Raw genomic sequence first — 18962 nt, 5'->3', positions numbered from 1 at the left:
ATGTTTGACGTCAGGCAAAACGTCTTCAGCCACCGTAGGAGGGAGAGGCGCTGCTTGGCATTTAACTGCAGTGTCTGTGGGTGTACCAGGAAAGAACGTTAGAAGTTAGGTCCCCATGATATCAGAGCTTCTTACCGTCTCCACTGCATCCCAGTCGATATCGATTTAAAAAACTGGAACAATAGATATCGTGTAGCACATGGTAGCAAGAATTCACTGGACTAACTTCAGTTTGCTTATTGTCCCAACAAATGTGTCAATTATGCATTTTACATATGTCATAGTGGGTTTTCTTTTATAGCTCTGCTTTCAACACCATCCTGACCCACAAACCGGTTAGCAGACTCAGGCCTCTGGGTGTAAACCCTGTAATAACAAATGACATTATCACAAGAATGTGTATCCCCAGAATGGACGCAACACCTAAACAGGCTGACAACCCGATCATGGTACACCTGATCACCTGATCACCAGTACATGAAGGAGCTGTGGGACCTGCCATAATGGTCATAGGACAACAGCCTCAGCGTAAGCAAAACGGTGAGACTTAATGACCATTCTCCCATCTACTGTACATTGACATGGAGATACTCAGCAGCTTCAAGTTCCTGGGCACCCTGATATCCTTTTCTGCCCTCAGTCACTTCACTCAAAGTCCCACTTGTGCTTCTCCACTACCCTCATCAACTTGCTGCACCACGACCTATGTACCAGCTACAGTGTCTGTTTTTATGGCCATAACACATTTAAATGAAATGTCCATATTTACTGTAAGATTTATTTATGGTAACATTGCACATATTGTAACATTATAGTCCCTTGACATAAACTAGCGGCGGCAGGTAGCCTAGTGGTTAGAGTCTAGGGGCGGCAGGTAGCCTAGTGGTTAGAGTCTAGGGGCGGCAGGTAGCCTAGTGGTTAGAGTGTAGGGGCGGCAGGTAGCCTAGTGGTTAGAGTGTAGGGGCGGCAGGTAGCCTAGTGGTTAGAGTGTAGGGGCGGCAGGTAGCCTAGTGGTTAGAGCATTGGATTAGTAACCAGAAGGTTACAAGATCGAATCCCCTGAGCTGACAAGGTAAAGATCTGTCGTTCTGCCCCTGAACAAGGCAGTTAACCCACTGTTCCTAGGCCATCATTGAAAATAAGAATTTGTTCTTAACTGACTTGCCTAGTTAAATAAAGGTAAAAAAATACATAACTTAACTACTTTGCATAATGCTCAGTTTACCCACTAAGAAATCATTAAAATATTAAAACTGTGTCCAACTTTTTTTTTTGCTGATGGCCGATCCTGCCGGGAACTTTCGTAATATCAACCGTTTTGGGACACATAACCAATTAACATTGGCTGCAGTATTGCAATAAACATTTAGGATAATTCCCCTTAAATGAATTCCCTTTAAATCAAATACAATTTTATTTGTCATATGCTCCGAATACAACCGGTGTAGACCTTACAGTGAAATGCTTACTTACAAGCCCCTAACCAACAATGCAGTTAAGAGAAATACATACAAAAAAATAATTAAAGTAAATAATTAAAAAGCAGCAGTAAAATAACAATAGCGAGGCTATATACATGGGATACCAGTACAGAGTCAATGTGCGGGGGCACCGGTTAGTCGAGGTAATATATATGTAGGTAGGTAGAGATAGATATTAATGTAGGTAGAGATAGATATTAAAGTGACTATGCAAGGATAATAACAGAGAGTAGCAGCAGTGTAAAATAGAAGGGGGGGGGGGGGCAATGCAAATTGTCTGGGTAGCCATTTTATTAGATGTTCAGGAGTCGTATGGTTTGGGGGTAGAAGCTGTTTAGAAGCTTCTTGGACCTAGACTTGGCGCTCCGGTACCGCTTGCCGTGCGGTAGCAGAGAGACTAGGGTGGCTGGAGTCTTTGACAATGACACCAAATGTTGGTGACTGTAGAATTCTACTCTCCATTTTCTCCCTGAAGGCTGCGTAGGGTTGGGTGTGTTGGCAGCCTTAAAACAATGCTGCATGTATTTGCTTCCGGGAACATCTTGGCAGCCTCATTCTCTTGTTTGTGTAAGAATTGTAGCTGTGGCTCCACTGGGAATCTCAGCCTAGGAATGGCCGAAGCCCCGGAACTGAAAATGAGAATCTTCTCCAGGGTTAAAGGGTATGCTTTCCTCTCTGAAAAAAGAAGGGAAGGGGAGTGCAAATTAACTAACTTAGTGCAAATTAATAGTTACATACCATCCACCACAGTATAAAGTGACTTACCTTCAACTTCTCTCTGAAGTCATAATTATGGCTCTACACCCCCATGTACCAGACAGACAGCAATCATGCGGCCCACCTGCTTGTATACACCATCATAGAGCGCTGTCACACAGAAGACAAACAGTAAATAAAGGACACATTACATAATACAAAAATCAAATGTCTTACTCAAGTCATACATATTGACATAAACAAACGTGTCTTTGTTTGTGAAAAAGTGTAACTCACCTTGAGAGTTGCATGGAAGCCATTTTTGCCAATCAGGTCCCTCAAATATTGCAGAGGAATGGATGGCACTCATTAGCAGCCGGAGAAATTCTCGAGGGACCACCCTCATCAGCTGCCCCTTTTCCGTCAGCATCCCTAAAAACCATGTCTATTTTTGCCTCCGGATTAAAGCGGGCTCTCTTAAAGCCTCTCATTGCACATTCATAAACGTTGTCCCTCATCACGTTAATTTGGTTGGCATCTCATTAACTTCAGCAGTGTTTGGAGGTCAACACTAAAAAAGAGACATTCAGAATAACAAAGCTCAGATACTTCCCACAATTCATCTGTAATAACAAGACATTTCATTATTTGCAGGGATGACTTACTCATCGTCATCATCACCAACATCGACAGACGAGAGTGGGCTCCATGGAGGGGAGGCCACATATTGTGGTGAAGGTGGACGATAAGCCTCAGGGAATGGTGGAGGGAAGGCCACAGGAAGTGGTATAGGTGGACGGGGGGGCCACGGGCAGTGGTATAGGTGGAGGGAAGGCCACAGGAAGTGGTATAGGTGGAGGGAAGGCCACAGGAAGTGGTATAGGTGGAGGGGGGGCCACAGGAAGTGGTATAGGTGGAGGGAAGGCCACAGGAAGTGGTATAGGTGGATGGGGGGGCCACGGGCAGTGGTATAGGTGGAGGGAAGGCCACAGGAAGTGGTATAGGTGGAGGGAAGGCCACAGGAAGTGGTATAGGTGGAGGGAAGGCCACAGGAAGTGGTATAGGTGGAGGGAAGGCCACAGGAAGTGGTATAGGTGGAGGGGGGGGGTCACAGGAAGTGGTATAGGTGGAGGGGGGGCCACAAGAAGTGGTATAGGTGGAGGGGGGGCCACAAGAAGTGGTATAGGTGGAGGGAAGGCCACAGGAAGTGGTATAGGTGGAGGGGGGGCCACAGGAAGTGGTATAGGTGGAGGGGGGGCCACAAGAAGTGGTATAGGTGGAGGGGGGGCCACAATAAGTGGTATAGGTGGAGGGAAGGCCACAGGAAGTGGTATAGGTGGAGGGGGGGCCACAGGAAGTGGTATAGGTGGAGGGGGGGCCACAAGAAGTGGTATAGGTGGAGGGGGGGCCACAAGAAGTGGTATAGGTGGAGGGGTGGCCACAGGAAGTGGTATAGGTGGAGGGGGGCCACAAGAAGTGGTGCAGAAGATGGGGGGGCGGCACAGGAATAGGTGCTGCCGTAGGTGTAACCTCATTTGTAGAAGTAGTCTGTAAAAGGTCATTTAAAGGCTTATACATTTCAAAAGCATGGAGAAAGCAATAAAGCTGTCAAACATAATGATTTACAGAAATAAAAATGTAGCCGCATGCATCACTCACTACAGAATGTAATCAATGTGTAGGTCAAGAAGACCTTTTAATGATGCATGTAGCTCTATTTTCTAAATAATATTTTCAGTGTGTATTACATTCAACAAGCAGTGTTGTTTCCTCCTCCCTGGTCCGTCCTAACTCTGGAGGGAAGACCACATCTGCAGACAGCATTCATGAAGCAATCCATGACAGTACTGCTGCGACTGTTGCTGGAAGCACGGAGAAACACAACGAGGCGGCTGTACTCATTAATGCCACCATGTATGACTGTCCTCCACCTAAATCAGAAAACACAGCACTGGTTGATACAAAAGCTGAACACATGAAATATACAAACGCCACCATCCTCCTTTACCACTTAGATGCTGGATCAGCTTCCTGCAGTACATAACAAAGCAGCAGACCAGATATTAAATTAACATCCAAAATGTGGAACAATGTTAATGAACAGTCTACCGCGGATCACAACTATAAGTACTTCGGTTCGCCCTTAAAGGCTACAACAAGGGTTTGTTCTAGACTGTTTCCTGCAGCGGAAGATGTGTGATTACAATCTCTACTTCAGTTGGATAAAATAACCACGTTTATCTTGGTGAGTCAAGAGGACAGACTCTCCTGTTGTTCACACTTAGGCACAAATACTTTGCTCCAACTGTGTTTACCTCCGTACGTCCTCAATATCAGCATGTTTGTTAATTTCATGATGCAGATATTCTATCATTAACAGAAGTAGCAGAAATGCAATTAAACAATTATTACCCACATGAGTGACATGTGGTATCAAGGGCCATCAGTGACATGTGCTATCAAGGGCCATCAGTGACATGTGGTATCAAGGGCCATCAGTGACATGTGGTATCAAGGGCCATCAGTGACATGTGGTATCAAGGGCCATCAGTGACATGTGGTATGAAGGGCCATCTGTGACATGTGGTATCAAGGGCCATCAGTGACATGTGGTATGAAGGGCCATCATACCACATGTCACTGATGGCCCTTGAATGTTCTTGGCTTGAAAATGGTTGTCGAGAAATGAACCAACTTGACAGAGCTGGAAGACTTTTAAAAATAATAATATGCAAATATTGTACAATCCAAGTGTGCAAAGCTCTTAGAGAATTACCCAGAAAGGCTCACAGCTGTAATCGCTGCCAAAGGGGATTCTAACACGTGTTGTCTTAGGTGGTTGAATACTTACCGTGCATTCGGTATTCAGACCCTTTCCCTTTCCCCACATTTTGATACGTTACAGCCTTATTCTAAAATAGATTAAATTAATTGTTTACCTCATCAATATACACACAATACCCCATAATGACAAAGTGAAAATAAGCTTTTAGACATTTTTGCAAATGTTTAAAAAAATGACAACTGAAATACCTTATTTACAAAATAGACCCCTGCTCCGCTCGGGAGAATATAATTACTTTTAAAAAGATGAAGAGATTCAACACATGAAGAAACAATATAAAAAGGACAATTTTATTTTTATATAATTATTATTTTTTTATCCCCTTTTCTCCCCAATTTTCGTGGTATCCAATCGCTAGTAATTACTATCTTGTCTCATCGCTACAACTCCCGTACGGGCTCGGGAGAGACGAAGGTCGAAAGCCATGCGTCCTCCGAAGCACAACCCAACCAAGCCGCACTGCTTCTTAACACAGCGCGCCTCCAACCCGGAAGCCAGCCGCACCTTTTTGTCGGAGGAAACACCGTGCACCTGGCCCCCTCGGTTAGCGCGCACTGCGCCCGGCCCGCCACAGGAGTCGCTGGAGCGCGATGAGACAAGGATATCCCTACCGGCCAAACCCTCCCTAACCCGGACGACGCTATGCCAATTGTGCGTCGCCCCACGGACCTCCCGGTCGCGGCCGGCTGCGACAGAGTCTGGGCGCGAACCCAGAGACTCTGGTGGCGCAGCTAGCACTGCGATGCAGTGCCCTAGACCAATAAAAAGGACAATTACTCAACTTTTCAACCTCATATTCATTATCTCCAGCACGATGTCAGTATCGATGTACAGTGTGGAACGAGATTACTGACACCCTTGATAAAATATGATCAACCAGGACTGTATAAAATAAATAATTCAAATACTGTGCTATATTGTATGCTATTTTTTGGGGGGGGAAATGATGTAAATAATAAACGCAGACGTTCTGTATATTACCTCGGAAACAATGGATGACGCAGCGGGACAAGGTGGAGCGGAGTTTGATTACAAGGTGTCCCGATATCTTATTTAATTATTTTTTGTTTTTTTGTTTTAATGTCCATTCTAGATTGCCCTTCTAGCTACTAATCATAAACTAATATTCAACAATGCTGTGGTATAAACTATTTTATACTAATACAATTGATCAGATACATATATATATATATAGTAATACTTTTTCTCTCAAAAAGGTAATTAGTTGCACCCTTTAAGAATTCTTATTAATAAAGAAGCCAAAAGTTTAGTATTTGGTCCCATATTCCTAGTACGCAATGACTACATCAAGGTTGTGATACTACAAACTTGTTGGATGCATTTGCAGTTAGTTTTGGTTGTGTTTCAGATTATTATGTGCCCAATAGATGGTAATGGTAAATAATGTGTTGTCATTTTGGAGACACCTTGATTGTAAATAAGAATATAATATGTTTCTGAACACCTCTACATTTAATGTGGATGCTACCATTGTTACGGATAATCCTATGTGAATCGAAGAATAATGATGAGTGAGAAAGTTACAGAGGGTCAAAGATCATACCCCCAAGACATGCTAACCTCTCACCATGACCAATGACAGGGGAGATTAGCATTATATATCCTACCCCCAAGACATGCTAACCTCTCACCATGACCAATGACAGGGGAGGTTAGCATTATATATCATACCCCCAAGACATGCTAACCTCTCACCATGACCAATGACAGGGGAGGTTAGCATTATATATCATACCCCCAAGACATGCTAACCTCTCACCATGACCAATGACAGGGGAGGTTAGCATTATATATCATACCCCCAAGACATGCTAACCTCTCACCATGACCAATGACAGGGGAGGTTAGCATTATGTATCCTACCCCCAAGACATGCTAACCTCTCACCATGACCAATGACAGGGGAGGTTAGCATTATATATCATACCCCCAAGACATGCTAACCTCTCACCATGACCAATGACAGGGGAGGTTAGCATTATATATCATACCCCCAAGACATGCTAACCTCTCACCATGACCAATGACAGGGGAGGTTAGCATTATATATCATACCCCCAAGACATGCTAACCTCTCACCATGACCAATGACAGGGGAGGTTAGCATTATATATCATACCCCCAAGACATGCTAACCTCTCACCATTACAATAACAGGGGAGTTGAAAATGTATTGGGAGTATGGGACAAAATACTAAACTTTTGACTACATTATTTATAAGAATCTTTAGGGGTGTAAATAATTTTACTTGTTAAACAAAATCTCTTTCTCTGAGCAATTGTATTAGTATAAAAATAAAAAAATCGCTTTTTTTTAGGATTAAATATAGCTCAGTATTTGAATGATTTATTTTAAACAGTCATTATTGCTCATATTTATCAAGGATGTCAATCATTTCGGACCTCGCTGTATGTGAAAATGGCATGTTTCTATGATCGGTGGATAAAAAGAGAAGAAGAAAGGTCCTTAAAAAATGTCAGGATCTAAAGTTTTTTTTAAAACAGTGATTTTTCTAGCCAGAGGAGGGTACTTTTCATAATCTCAGTATTTGAAAATCAATATTTATTTATTTTTTAACTTTCGATGTAATCAGGTAGAACTTTATATATTATTTTCTACAAAAGGTAGAAATTTGCAGTTTTCACATATGTAGACAATGGTATTGTGCTGGAAATAATAAAAAGGAGGTCGACAATTGGTGGAATTTCCCGTTAATTATTGAATTAATAAAAAAGGTTTTGTAAGTGTGCTGTTGTTGTGTGGTCATGATGCAGACTTCTACCAGTGTTTCTGTGGTAATACTGACACCTACTGGTTAATCACTGTCTTGACTGATCCCAAAGAGAAAGAACTAAGCTATAGCAATAGTACACTACATTCCCTGTACATTATTCATACATTAATACATTTATACATATATTTATCATTTATATTTTATTAACACTATTAAATTACTGCACATGCAAAGCATTTTAGAGCAATAGTACACTACATGCACAGTACATTAATACATTGATACATACATTTATCATTTATATTTTAATAACACTATTAAATTACTGCACATACAAAGCATTTTAGAGTAATAGGATGACATAATATTATAGCTACAGTGTGAACTACAAAAGGGAGATGTTTGTGTTGATATAATCCCAACTAGATGTCCATTTATTTTCACGTTTTAAACATTAGTGGCCAGCTCATACACTTTCTGGCCTCACGCCTTCGTTAAAGGTTCAACAATTAATTTGTGTTGATTCAATAAATAAATGTTTTCCCAATTATTCTAGTCATAAGAAAAATATTAAAATATCCAAAAAATATCCTTATTTATAACTGGATGTATGTAAGATGTTAAATATGAAATGGCTTGGTTTACGACATAAATGATGTATAGGTGAGATAGGTTTATGAACTTCACATAAATCATTTAAATAACTGAGTTCATTGTTTACTTAGGATACAGGAAGAATGCCAGGGATTCATGAAGTTCAATCTTCATTTTGGGACCCTGAAAGTCAAAAACAAATACACTGTTAGTTATTTAGTTACTTAGTTACCTGAGTGTCCATCATTGACATCAACATAATTTGTTTGATTGACATCTATTAAATTATTGGTTTTGATTGATAACGTATGAGGTCGTACTCACAGGTGATTGGTCCGATGGTGAGGGGTTCGAGGGGGACAGAGGGGGTGACAGAGCGGTATTTCCTTTTGGTGCACACCTGAGGAGAGAGACGGGAAGGAGTCAGAGAGACCAGACACTGAGACAGAGAGACGAGAAGGAGTCAGAGAGACCAGACACTGAGACAGAGACGGGGAGTCAGAGAGACCAGACACTGAGACAGAGAGACGAGGAGTCAGAGAGACCAGACAGAGAGACGCAGACAGAGAGACGAGAAGGAGTCAGAGAGACCAGACACTGAGACAGAGAGACAAGGAGTCAGAGAGACCAGCCACTGAGACAGAGAGATGAGGAGTCAGAGAGACCAGACACTGAGACGAGAAGGAGTCAGAGAGACCAGACACTGAGACGAGAAGGAGTCAGAGAGACCAGACACTGAGACGAGAAGGAGTCAGAGAGACCAGACACTGAAACAGAGAGACGAGAAGGAGTCAGAGAGACCAGACACTGAGATGAGAAGGAGTCAGAGAGACCAGACACTGAGACGAGAAGGAGTCAGAGAGACCAGACACTGAGACGAGAAGGAGTCAGAGAGACCAGACACTGAGACGAGAAGGAGTCAGAGAGACCAGACACTGAGACAGAGAGATGAGGAGTCAGAGAGACCAGCTACTGAGACAGAGAGACTCAGGAGAGCCAGAGAGACCAGACACTGAGACAGAGAGACGAGGAGTAAGAGAGACCAGACAGAGAGACGAGAAGGAGTCAGAGAGACCAGACACTGAGACAGAGAGACAAGGAGTCAGAGAGACCAGACACTGAGACAGAGAGATGAGGAGTCAGAGAGACCAGACACTGAGACAGAGAGATGAGAAGGAGTCAGAGAGACCAGACACTGAGACGAGAAGGAGTCAGAGAGACCAGACACTGAGACAGAGAGACGAGGAGAAGTCAGAGAGACCAGACACTGAGACGAGAAGGAGTCAGAGAGACCAGACACTGAGACAGAGAGAGGAGGAGTCAGAGAGACCAGACACTGAGACGAGAAGGAGTCAGAGAGACCAGACACTGAAACAGAGAGACGAGAAGGAGTCAGAGAGACCAGACACTGAGACGAGAAGGAGTCAGAGAGACCAGACACTGAGACAGAGAGGTGAGGAGTCAGAGAGACCAGCTACTGAGACAGAGAGACTCAGGAGAGCCAGAGAGACCAGACACTGAGACAGAGAGATTAGGAGTCAGAGAGACCAGACACTGAGACAGAGAGATGAGGAGTCAGAGAGACCAGACACTGAAACAGAGAGACGAGAAGGAGTCAGCGAGACCAGATACTGAGGCAGAGAGACTTAGGAGAGTCAGAAACCACTACAGCGGGAAAGATGCAGGACTAACCGGAGTGCAGGAGGAGCTCCTCTGGTCACAAAGGCTGAGTCTGCAGTGTAGGAAGACATCCCGGTAGTCCCCCTGGTACAGGAACAGCAGAGCAGAGAAGCGAGCCCTGAGAGACGAGCTGCTCTCCTCCACCCTCACCTGACGGAATTCAGTCGGACATCTAAGAAACAGGGAGGGTCAGGGTTTAGGTTAGATAACGCAACAAAAAATACACAAACATTAGGGTTTGGTTTCTCAGACACAGAATAAGCCTGGTCCTGGAGTAAAAAGCATCTCAATGGAGAAGCTCCATGTAAAGGGTTGTTAGTCCAGGACCAGACATAATCTGTGTCTGGGAAAACCTCCATGTGTTCCTTGAGTGTAAACCAAGACACACATACTTGTTCTGAATGATGTAGTATCGCATGATGTCCTCAGGGTCGGGGGATTGTGTGGCATAGCAGTCCTCCAGAACGACCACGAAACGCTCTGTCTCGGACTCCTCTACGGACACACCCACGTGCAGCACGGAACCCACCGGCAAGGTGACTCGGCCCGCTGGGTAAGCCTTTGTGAAGTTGTCGCTGTGGTACAGAGTCATGTTGGATCCCACTTTGGAGCCCTTACCGACTTGGACATCCTTCAGCCTGTCAAATGGGCAAATAGGAGATTTGGTTAATAAGAGATGTCGTCAGAGATGGTGAAGGACAAACAAAGTGACTTGGGTGAGAAATGCGAGAAATGCACTTTACAGGCTCAGTAAAATGAATCGTTAATATTATTATTTATAATAATTCTAATTAAAATAATAATAATAGTAAATACACATTATTGTTGAAGCACTTTTCAAGACACCCAAAGTCACTTTAGATAAGATAAGAAATTATTATTATTATAGTTTTAACACTATTACACAGTCAGCTTCAGCTGAGTATTTTGGTGGAGCAAACAGAACAACCAGTACAACCAGAACAACCAGTACAACCAGAACAACCAGTACAACCAGAACAACCAGAACAACCAGTACAACCAGAACAACCAGAACAACCAGTACAACCAGTACAACCAGAACAACCAGAACAACCAGAACAACCAGTACAACCAGTACAACCAGAACAACCAGTACAACCAGAACAACCAGAACAACCAGTACAACCAGTACAACCACTACAACCAGAACAACCAGAACAACCAGAACCACCAGTACAACCAGAACAACCAGTACAACCAGTACAACCAGAACAACCAGTACAACCAGAACAACCAGAACAACCAGAACAACCAGAACAACCAGTACTGTGATGAGTGGACAGAGGAGGTGCAAAACTCTTATATAGTTATCTAAAGGATCATCAAGAACCACAGGTTTGGAGTATAAACTGTCTATACATTAACAGGATACTGACAGTCCGACATGTGTTCGCCTGCATTGTGTTACATTGTGTTACATTATGTTACATTGTGTTACAGGGTTTGGTTTTAGAAGTGGGGGGGACATAATTATTATCATGTTTAAATCCAGTCGTATAAACACTCCAAACAGCCTACCTGACTGCTCGGAGGCGTCTGCATGGTCCTAAAGTACACCATTGCCTCGTATTGTATCACATTCCAATGATAAAACTGGGGGGGGGGGTCAAAAATGCAATTTCAGAATGTGGGGGAGGGGGACATGTCCCCCCCCGTCCCAAGTGAAAGTTGCGCCCCTGTTGTGTTACATTGTCCATGTTTGACATTGTTTACTGCAACGTCTCCACTTACGACAGGTAGGGTTTGATGGCCACATCCAGGCTGGTCTCTGATTCCAGAGGGTAGGCACAGGAGAAGGGCACGCTCACGGGTCGGCTGAAGGACACGTTGTGAATGTGGTAGATGAATAAACTGTTGGAAAAGATGGCGTCAGTTCCGTTTGTCTGGTGAAAGGGGGAAAAGGGAAGAAGATTAGAAGCCAGGAGAGGACCTCTCCCCAGTCCTCAGAATAATACAATTCTTGGACTATTGTATTTCAGTTCATCTGTTCATCATTTTCTGTTGATGGCAACATGTCTCACAGCAACTGTTCTCTGTTGAAGGTTTCGGTGAGGAACGGGGTGAACGGGTCGGGGTCTGTTCTCACCTCCAGAGTGTTTCCGCAGGTGCCCTCCGTGCGCTCCACCTGGTACCATACCATGCCGCCACGCTCTTCGTGAGCGTTACACCGGGGGTCGGCCAGGTTAGCGGTGGTGGCATCCAGACCAGCGGCCTCCAGGTTAGTCCTGTTGAGACCCACCTGTACCAGGCTCCGCCCACACACTACCGCTGGGTGCAGCAAAACAGGCTCATCTGTAAGAGAGAAAGAGAGCGACAGAGGGATGAGAAAAGAAAGACAACGGGAGAGTGTTATTCAAGAACCCCAAATGAAAAGAAGGAATTACAAATTCTCATATGCACTCCTAGAAAAAATGATTTCAAAATGGTTCTTCGGCTGTTTCCATAGGAGAACCCTCTAGGGAAGGGGTTCATCTTGGAACCCAATAGGCTTCTACCTGGAACCAAAAAAGGGTTCTTCAAAGGGTTCTCCTATGGGGGCAGCCAAAGAACCATTTTAGGTTCTAGATAGCACCTTTGTTTCTAAGATTGTACATAAGTCCTCAAGCAGGTCTTTTCTGAGAACTCACCTGGCCTCTCACACCGCCAAGTGACCCCATCGTTGCTCACGCAGGTCTCCCCCGCTCTGCAGGTACCACACATTGCTTTTGGCGTAGTCGTGGCAACCTGTGACTGTGTTGTTGTTGTGGTGCGATTGTTGTCTACTGGTGTTCTTGTCGAGGTGACAACATCTACTGGTGATTTTGTCGTAGTGGTGATATTTACGGATGTTTGTGTTGTCGTGGTGATCTTAATAGGTGTTTGTGTTGTCGTGGTGACCTTAACCGGTGTCTGCATTATCGTGGTAATCTTAACAGGTGTTTGCGGTGTTGTGGTGATCTTATCAGGTGTTTGTATTGTCGTGGGTATCGTAACAGGTATTTGTGTTGTTGGGGTGTCTTTTACAGGTGCATTTGTTGTCTTGGTGACCTTTACAGGTGTTTGTGTTGTCGTGGTGATCTTTACAGGTGCTTTTGTTGTCGTGGTGACCTTTACAGGTGCTTTTGTTGTCGTGGTGACCTTTACAGGTGCTTTTGTTGTTGTGGTTGTTGTTGTTGTGGTGGTTGTTGTTGTGGTTGTTGTTGTGACTGGTTTTGGTGTTGTGGTGGGAGCTGTCACATCTGGAACAAGGAGTTAAACAGGAGACACAGTTACGAGGGAACATTCATCGCTCATGTTTTGAAAGAACTAGTATGCTGGTATTACCAGAATCATACAATACACCTATATGAATGAATGGATGAATATGCTGAGTACTGTTGATATCTAGGGCCATAAGAAGAACATCATGGTGTATATAACCAGCTGGTGAATGACTAAGCAGTAAACAGTTAAAGAAGTAAATACAATAACTTCAATTCAAAAGGCAGAACAACAACAACAAGTCCCACTCAGAACTTGGCAAAGCAGGGGGCGAAACCTTACATGCACAATAGGCGAAGTAGCACCCGGGAGGCATGACCAACTTGTACACAAAGTAGTTCCCAGGGCATGCCTTGACGTGGATGGGCTGAGACTGCACCCAGCAGCAGTCCTCATTGAAGCTGGCGCAGACTGCACTCTGGACAATTTCATCCACCTGCTGGGGGGGAGGAAACGCCAGCCACAAGGGAGCCTGGGTGCCGCACTTGAACGAATCCACGCACTTGTCCGGCATGGACACGCTCTGGTTGCCGATGTACATGCGGTAATAGCCGTCCCAGTGGACGTTGCGGTCGCAGTGCTTGTTGCCCACGACGTTGTTGGTGGAACGCCAGGCGTCGTTCAGGACCGTGTAGATCTTGCAAGGGTTGGCGCACTGCTGGATGCCGTCGACCGTGATGCAGTCCTCCCCGTCGGCGCACTCGTTGAAGCCGCAGGTGAACCGGACATGGGCGAGGTTGGTGTTGGAGGTGGGATAGGAGCGGCGGACACGGCGAGGGGCGTGGTGGTGGTCGTCGGCGGTGTGGCCAGGTAAACAGATGAGGCCGTCGCCGGAGAAGCTCTTCTTACAGGTGCATGTGATGTCACCTGCCATGGGCGAGGTGCGGCAGACGGCTTGTTCGTGACACGCCTCGCAGCTGGTGACAATCGTACCTGTGGGAATATGGGAATATATGGGTTCTTTGTCTTTCTAGGTTGAGTTATCATGATAAACCTGTATGGTTTTGATGCCTCCATTTCTAGGTTGAGTTATCATGATACACCTGAATGGTTTTGATGCCTCCATTTCTAGGTTGAGTTATCATGATACACCTGCATTGTTTTGATGCCTCCATTTCTAGGTTGAGTTATCATGATAAACCTGCATTGTTTTGATGCCTCCATTTCTAGGTTGAGTTATCATGATAAACCTGCATTGTTTTGATGCCTCCATTTCTAGGTTGAGTTATCATGATAAACCTGCATTGTTTTGATGCCTCCATTTCTAGGTTGAGTTATCATGATACACCTGAATGGTTTTGATGCCTCCATTTCTAGGTTGAGTTATCATGATACACCTGAATGGTTTTGATGCCTCCATTTCTAGGTTGAGTTATCATGATACACCTGAATGGTTTTGATGCCTCCATTTCTAGGTTGAGTTATCATGATACACCTGCATTGTTTTGATGCCTCCATTTCTAGGTTGAGTTATCATGATACACCTGTATGGTTTTGATGCCTCCATTTCTAGGTTGAGTTATCATGATACACCTGCATTGTTTTGATGCCTCCATTTCTAGGTTGAGTTATCATGATACACCTGAATGGTTTTGATGCCTCCATTTCTAGGTTGAGTTATCATGATACACCTGCATTGTTTTGATGCCTCCATTTCTAGGTTGAGTTATCATGATACACCTGCATTGTTTTGATGCCTCCATTTCTAGGTTGAGTTATCATGATACACCTGAATGGTTTTGATGCCTCCATTTCTAGGTTGAGTTATCATGATACACCTGAATGGTTTTGATGCCTCCATTTCTAGGTTGAGTTATCATGATACACCTGAATGGTTTTGATGCCTCCATTTCTAGGTTGAGTTATCATGATACACCTGCATTGTTTTGATGCCTCCATTTCTAGGTTGAGTTATCATGATACACCTGCATTGTTTTGATGCCTCCATTTCTAGGTTGAGTTATCATGATACACCTGCATTGTTTTGATGCCTCCATTTCTAGGTTGAGTTATCATGATACACCTGCATTGTTTTGATGCCTCCATTTCTAGGTTGAGTTATCATGATACACCTGCATTGTTTTGATGCCTCCATTTCTAGGTTGAGTTATCATGATACACCTGACTTGTTTTGATGCTTCCATTTTAAGGTTCTGAGACTAAAGAGCAGAGAAAATACAGAAGTCAATTGTGTGGTGGGTTGTTTAAGCAATAAGGCATGAAGGGGTGTGGTATGTGGCCAATATACCACGGCTAAGGGCTGTTCTTAGGCACGATGCATCGTGGAGCTGGACACAGCCCTTAGCCCTGGTATATTGGCCCTATATCACAAACCCCAGTTGTCTTATTACTATTATAAACTGGTTACCAATGTAATTAGAGGAGTAAAACTAGATGTTTTGTCATACCCCTGGTATACGGTCTGATAAACCACGGCTGTCAGCCAATCAGCATTCAGGGCTCGAACCACCCAGTTTATAAAAACTCTATTAAATACTTAGTAAATACAATACTTAATACATGATACATGTATCCCTATACTGTCTAACCAAATATACTTGATCTCTTAATATGGCAGACACTCAATGAGAAAATCTATTTTACAAATTATATATTGTCTGTCATATATAGTATTCATTATGTAATATATATTTTGGACACACCTACTCATTGAAGGGTCTATCTTCTGTATACCACCCCTACCTTGTCACAACACAACTGATTGGCTCAAACGCATTGAGAAGGAAAGAAATTCCACAAATTAACTTTTAACAAGGTACACCTGTTAAAACTTCTTATGGCTGGGGGCAGTATTGAGTAGCTTGGATGAATAAGGTGCCCAGAGTAATATATAGGATAGATTCGGATAGCAAACACTCTGAAGTTTCTAAAACTGTTTGCATGATGTCTGTGAGTATAACAGAACTCATATGGCAGGCAAAAACCTGAGAATAAATCCAACCAGGAAGTGGGAAATCTGAGGTTTGTAGTTTTTCAACTCATTGCCTATCGAATATACAGTGTCTATGGGCTCATATTGCACTTCCGAAGGCTTCCACTAGTCTTTAGAACCTTGTTTCAGGCTTCTACTATGAAGGAGGGGGGAATAAGAGCTCTTTTAATCAGGTGTCTGGCATGAGCTGATCACGCGTGCTCCCGTGAGAGCGACCTGCGTTCCATTGCATTTCTAAAGACAAAGGAATTATCCGGTTGAAACATTATTGAAGATTTATGTTAAAAACATCCTAAAGATTGATTCTATACTTCGTTTGACATGTTTCTACGAACTGTAATGGCATTTTTTGGCTTTTCGTCTGACCTGCGCGTCGTGAATTTGGATTTGTGAACTCGCGTGAACAAAAAGGAGGTATTTGGACATTAATTATGGACTTTATCGAACAAAACAAACATTTATTGTGGAACTGGGATTCCTGGGAGTGCATTCTGAGGAAGATCATCAAAGGTAAGTGAATATTTATAACGCTGTTTCGGACTTTTACTGACTCCACAACATGGCGGATATCTGTATGGCTTATTTTTGTGTCTGTGCGCCGTACTCAGATTATTACATGGTGTGCTTTTTCGGTAAAGCTTTTTTGAAATCTGACACAGCGGTTGCATTAAGGAGAAGTTTATCTAAAGTTCCATGCATAACACTTGTATTTTCATCAACATTTATGATGAGTATTTCTGTAAATTGATGTGGCTCTCTGCAAAATCACCGGATGTTTTGGAAGCAAAACATTACTGAACGTAACGCGCCAATGTAAACTGAGATTTTTGGATATAAATATGAACTTTATCGAACAAAACATACATGTATTGTGTAACATGAAGTCCTATGAGTGTCATCTGATGAAGATCATCAACGGTTAGTGATGAATTTTATCTCTATTCTGCTTTTTGTTACTCCTCTCTTTGGCTGGAAAAATGGCTGTGTTTTTCTTTGACTAGGTACTGACCTAACATAACCGTTTGGTGTGCTTTCGTCTTAAAGCCTTTTTGAAATCGGACACAGTGGTGGGATTAACAACAAGTTTTTCTTCAAAATGGTGTAAAATACTTGTATGTTTGAGGAATTTTAATTATGAGATTTCTGTTGTTTGAATTTGGCGCACTGCACTTTCACTGGCTGTTGTCATATCGATCCCGGTAGCGGGATCTAAGCCATAATAAGTTTTAATTGAAATGCATTCCAAGTGACTACCTCATGAAGCTGGTTGAGAGAATGCCAAGAGTGTGCAAAGCTGTCATCAAGGCAAGGGAGGCTACTTTGAAGATTCAAAAATATTTAATATATTTTGATTTGTTTAACACTTGTTTTGGTTACTACATGATTCCATATGTGTTATTTCATAGTTTTGATGTCTTCACTATTATCCTGCAATGTAGAAAATAGTAAACATTTAAATAAAAACTTGAATGGGTAGGTGTGTCCAAACCTTTGACTGGTACTGTAAATATTTTGATGTATTAAATATATAGTATAATTGTGTGTACCTGAGGTATGTCCAGCTGTTGATGTATTAAATATACAGTATAATTGTGTGTACCTGAGGTATGTCCAGCTGTTGATGTATTAAATATATAGTATAATTCTGTGTACCTGAGGTATGTCCAGCTGCTGATGTATTAAATATATAGTATAATTGTGTGTACCTGAGGTATGTCCAGCGCTGGACAGAACCAGTAGAGGCACCAGCAAAGCTACCAGGATCATCCTCATCAACAGTAGTTACTTCTACAGGGGCAGAAACGAGGAACACTTATTATATTATATTTATCCACAATTTACATATACTGGATAGTCAGTCACTTTTAAATTCAAGTTTGAATTGATTTAATTTGACTGTATCTATACAGGTCATCCTATTGTGATAAAAAATATTTTATTTTCTGTCACAAGACTGCAATAAACCACGTTACAAAACATCTAATACAACTATAGATATTAAGCGTGGACACACACATCCTCTGGAGGGTATTATAACATTTCAAACTTAGCCAGTTCAGATATATTAATTTCACCAAACCAAAAACAACTTTGTTTAACCATACAGTATGAATAGTGATCTGAGAGAAGTACTGACTTACCAAATCTTGATGCTGACTGCTGGACACACCTGTAAGCTCAGCATTTATACCCTGGTTATCGGGGAGTGGGGGAAACGGGACACATTGTGCAATATTCCCAGGGACAATACCTTAGCCTGGGTCCCAGTATGTTTAGCTCTCATACCACTCCTTGACACTCCTTGTCATGATAAACTGTTTGGCAATGACCCTGAGTAAAGGACTGAAACGTCAGCCCAACCTGACTGGATTTCAGGCTAACAATGGGTCTGGAAGAGATTCAATGGCAACTATCAACGTTCATACGTAAGGAATGCAACAATCGCCTGATAACCATGGAAACCTGGGCTGTGATTAAGCTAAAGTCTATATGCTCTGTTGGGTGGCATGTCGAATAAATTGGATGTTTTCAAACGAATTAAGCAAACTTAAAAGAAATCTCTAAAACCTTAAATCAACAGGACAGGTGTGGTGGCTGATGGGAGGCATTAGGTCAACACCATATGATTTATGAGGTGATTAATGTCTGACAATAACCCAGAGAACAACTTCTTACCCCCAAGACATGCGAACCTC

At 43.0% G+C, this 18962-nt stretch overlaps 1 protein-coding gene across 1 annotated transcript; it reads right to left on the bottom strand.

Moving 5' to 3' along the window:
- Positions 1-8535: 8535 nt before the first annotated feature.
- LOC120023249 (pancreatic secretory granule membrane major glycoprotein GP2-like) lies at positions 8536-18033 on the bottom strand. The gene is made up of 8 exons (XM_038967298.1): positions 17973-18033; positions 13596-14246; positions 12160-12365; positions 11805-11956; positions 10445-10690; positions 10065-10224; positions 8697-8772; positions 8536-8555 (listed from the first exon to the last, which is right to left on the bottom strand). The coding sequence occupies exons 1-8, from the start codon at positions 18031-18033 to the stop codon at positions 8536-8538; spliced, it is 1572 nt and encodes a 523-aa protein (XP_038823226.1).
- Positions 18034-18962: the final 929 nt, after the last annotated feature.

This window comes from Salvelinus namaycush, chromosome 2 (genome assembly GCF_016432855.1).
Source record: "Salvelinus namaycush isolate Seneca chromosome 2, SaNama_1.0, whole genome shotgun sequence".
In the NCBI taxonomy this organism is placed as follows: domain Eukaryota; kingdom Metazoa; phylum Chordata; class Actinopteri; order Salmoniformes; family Salmonidae; genus Salvelinus; species Salvelinus namaycush.
The sequence above is the reverse complement of the archived record's forward strand: the minus strand, read 5'-3'. Positions and strand labels throughout refer to the sequence as shown.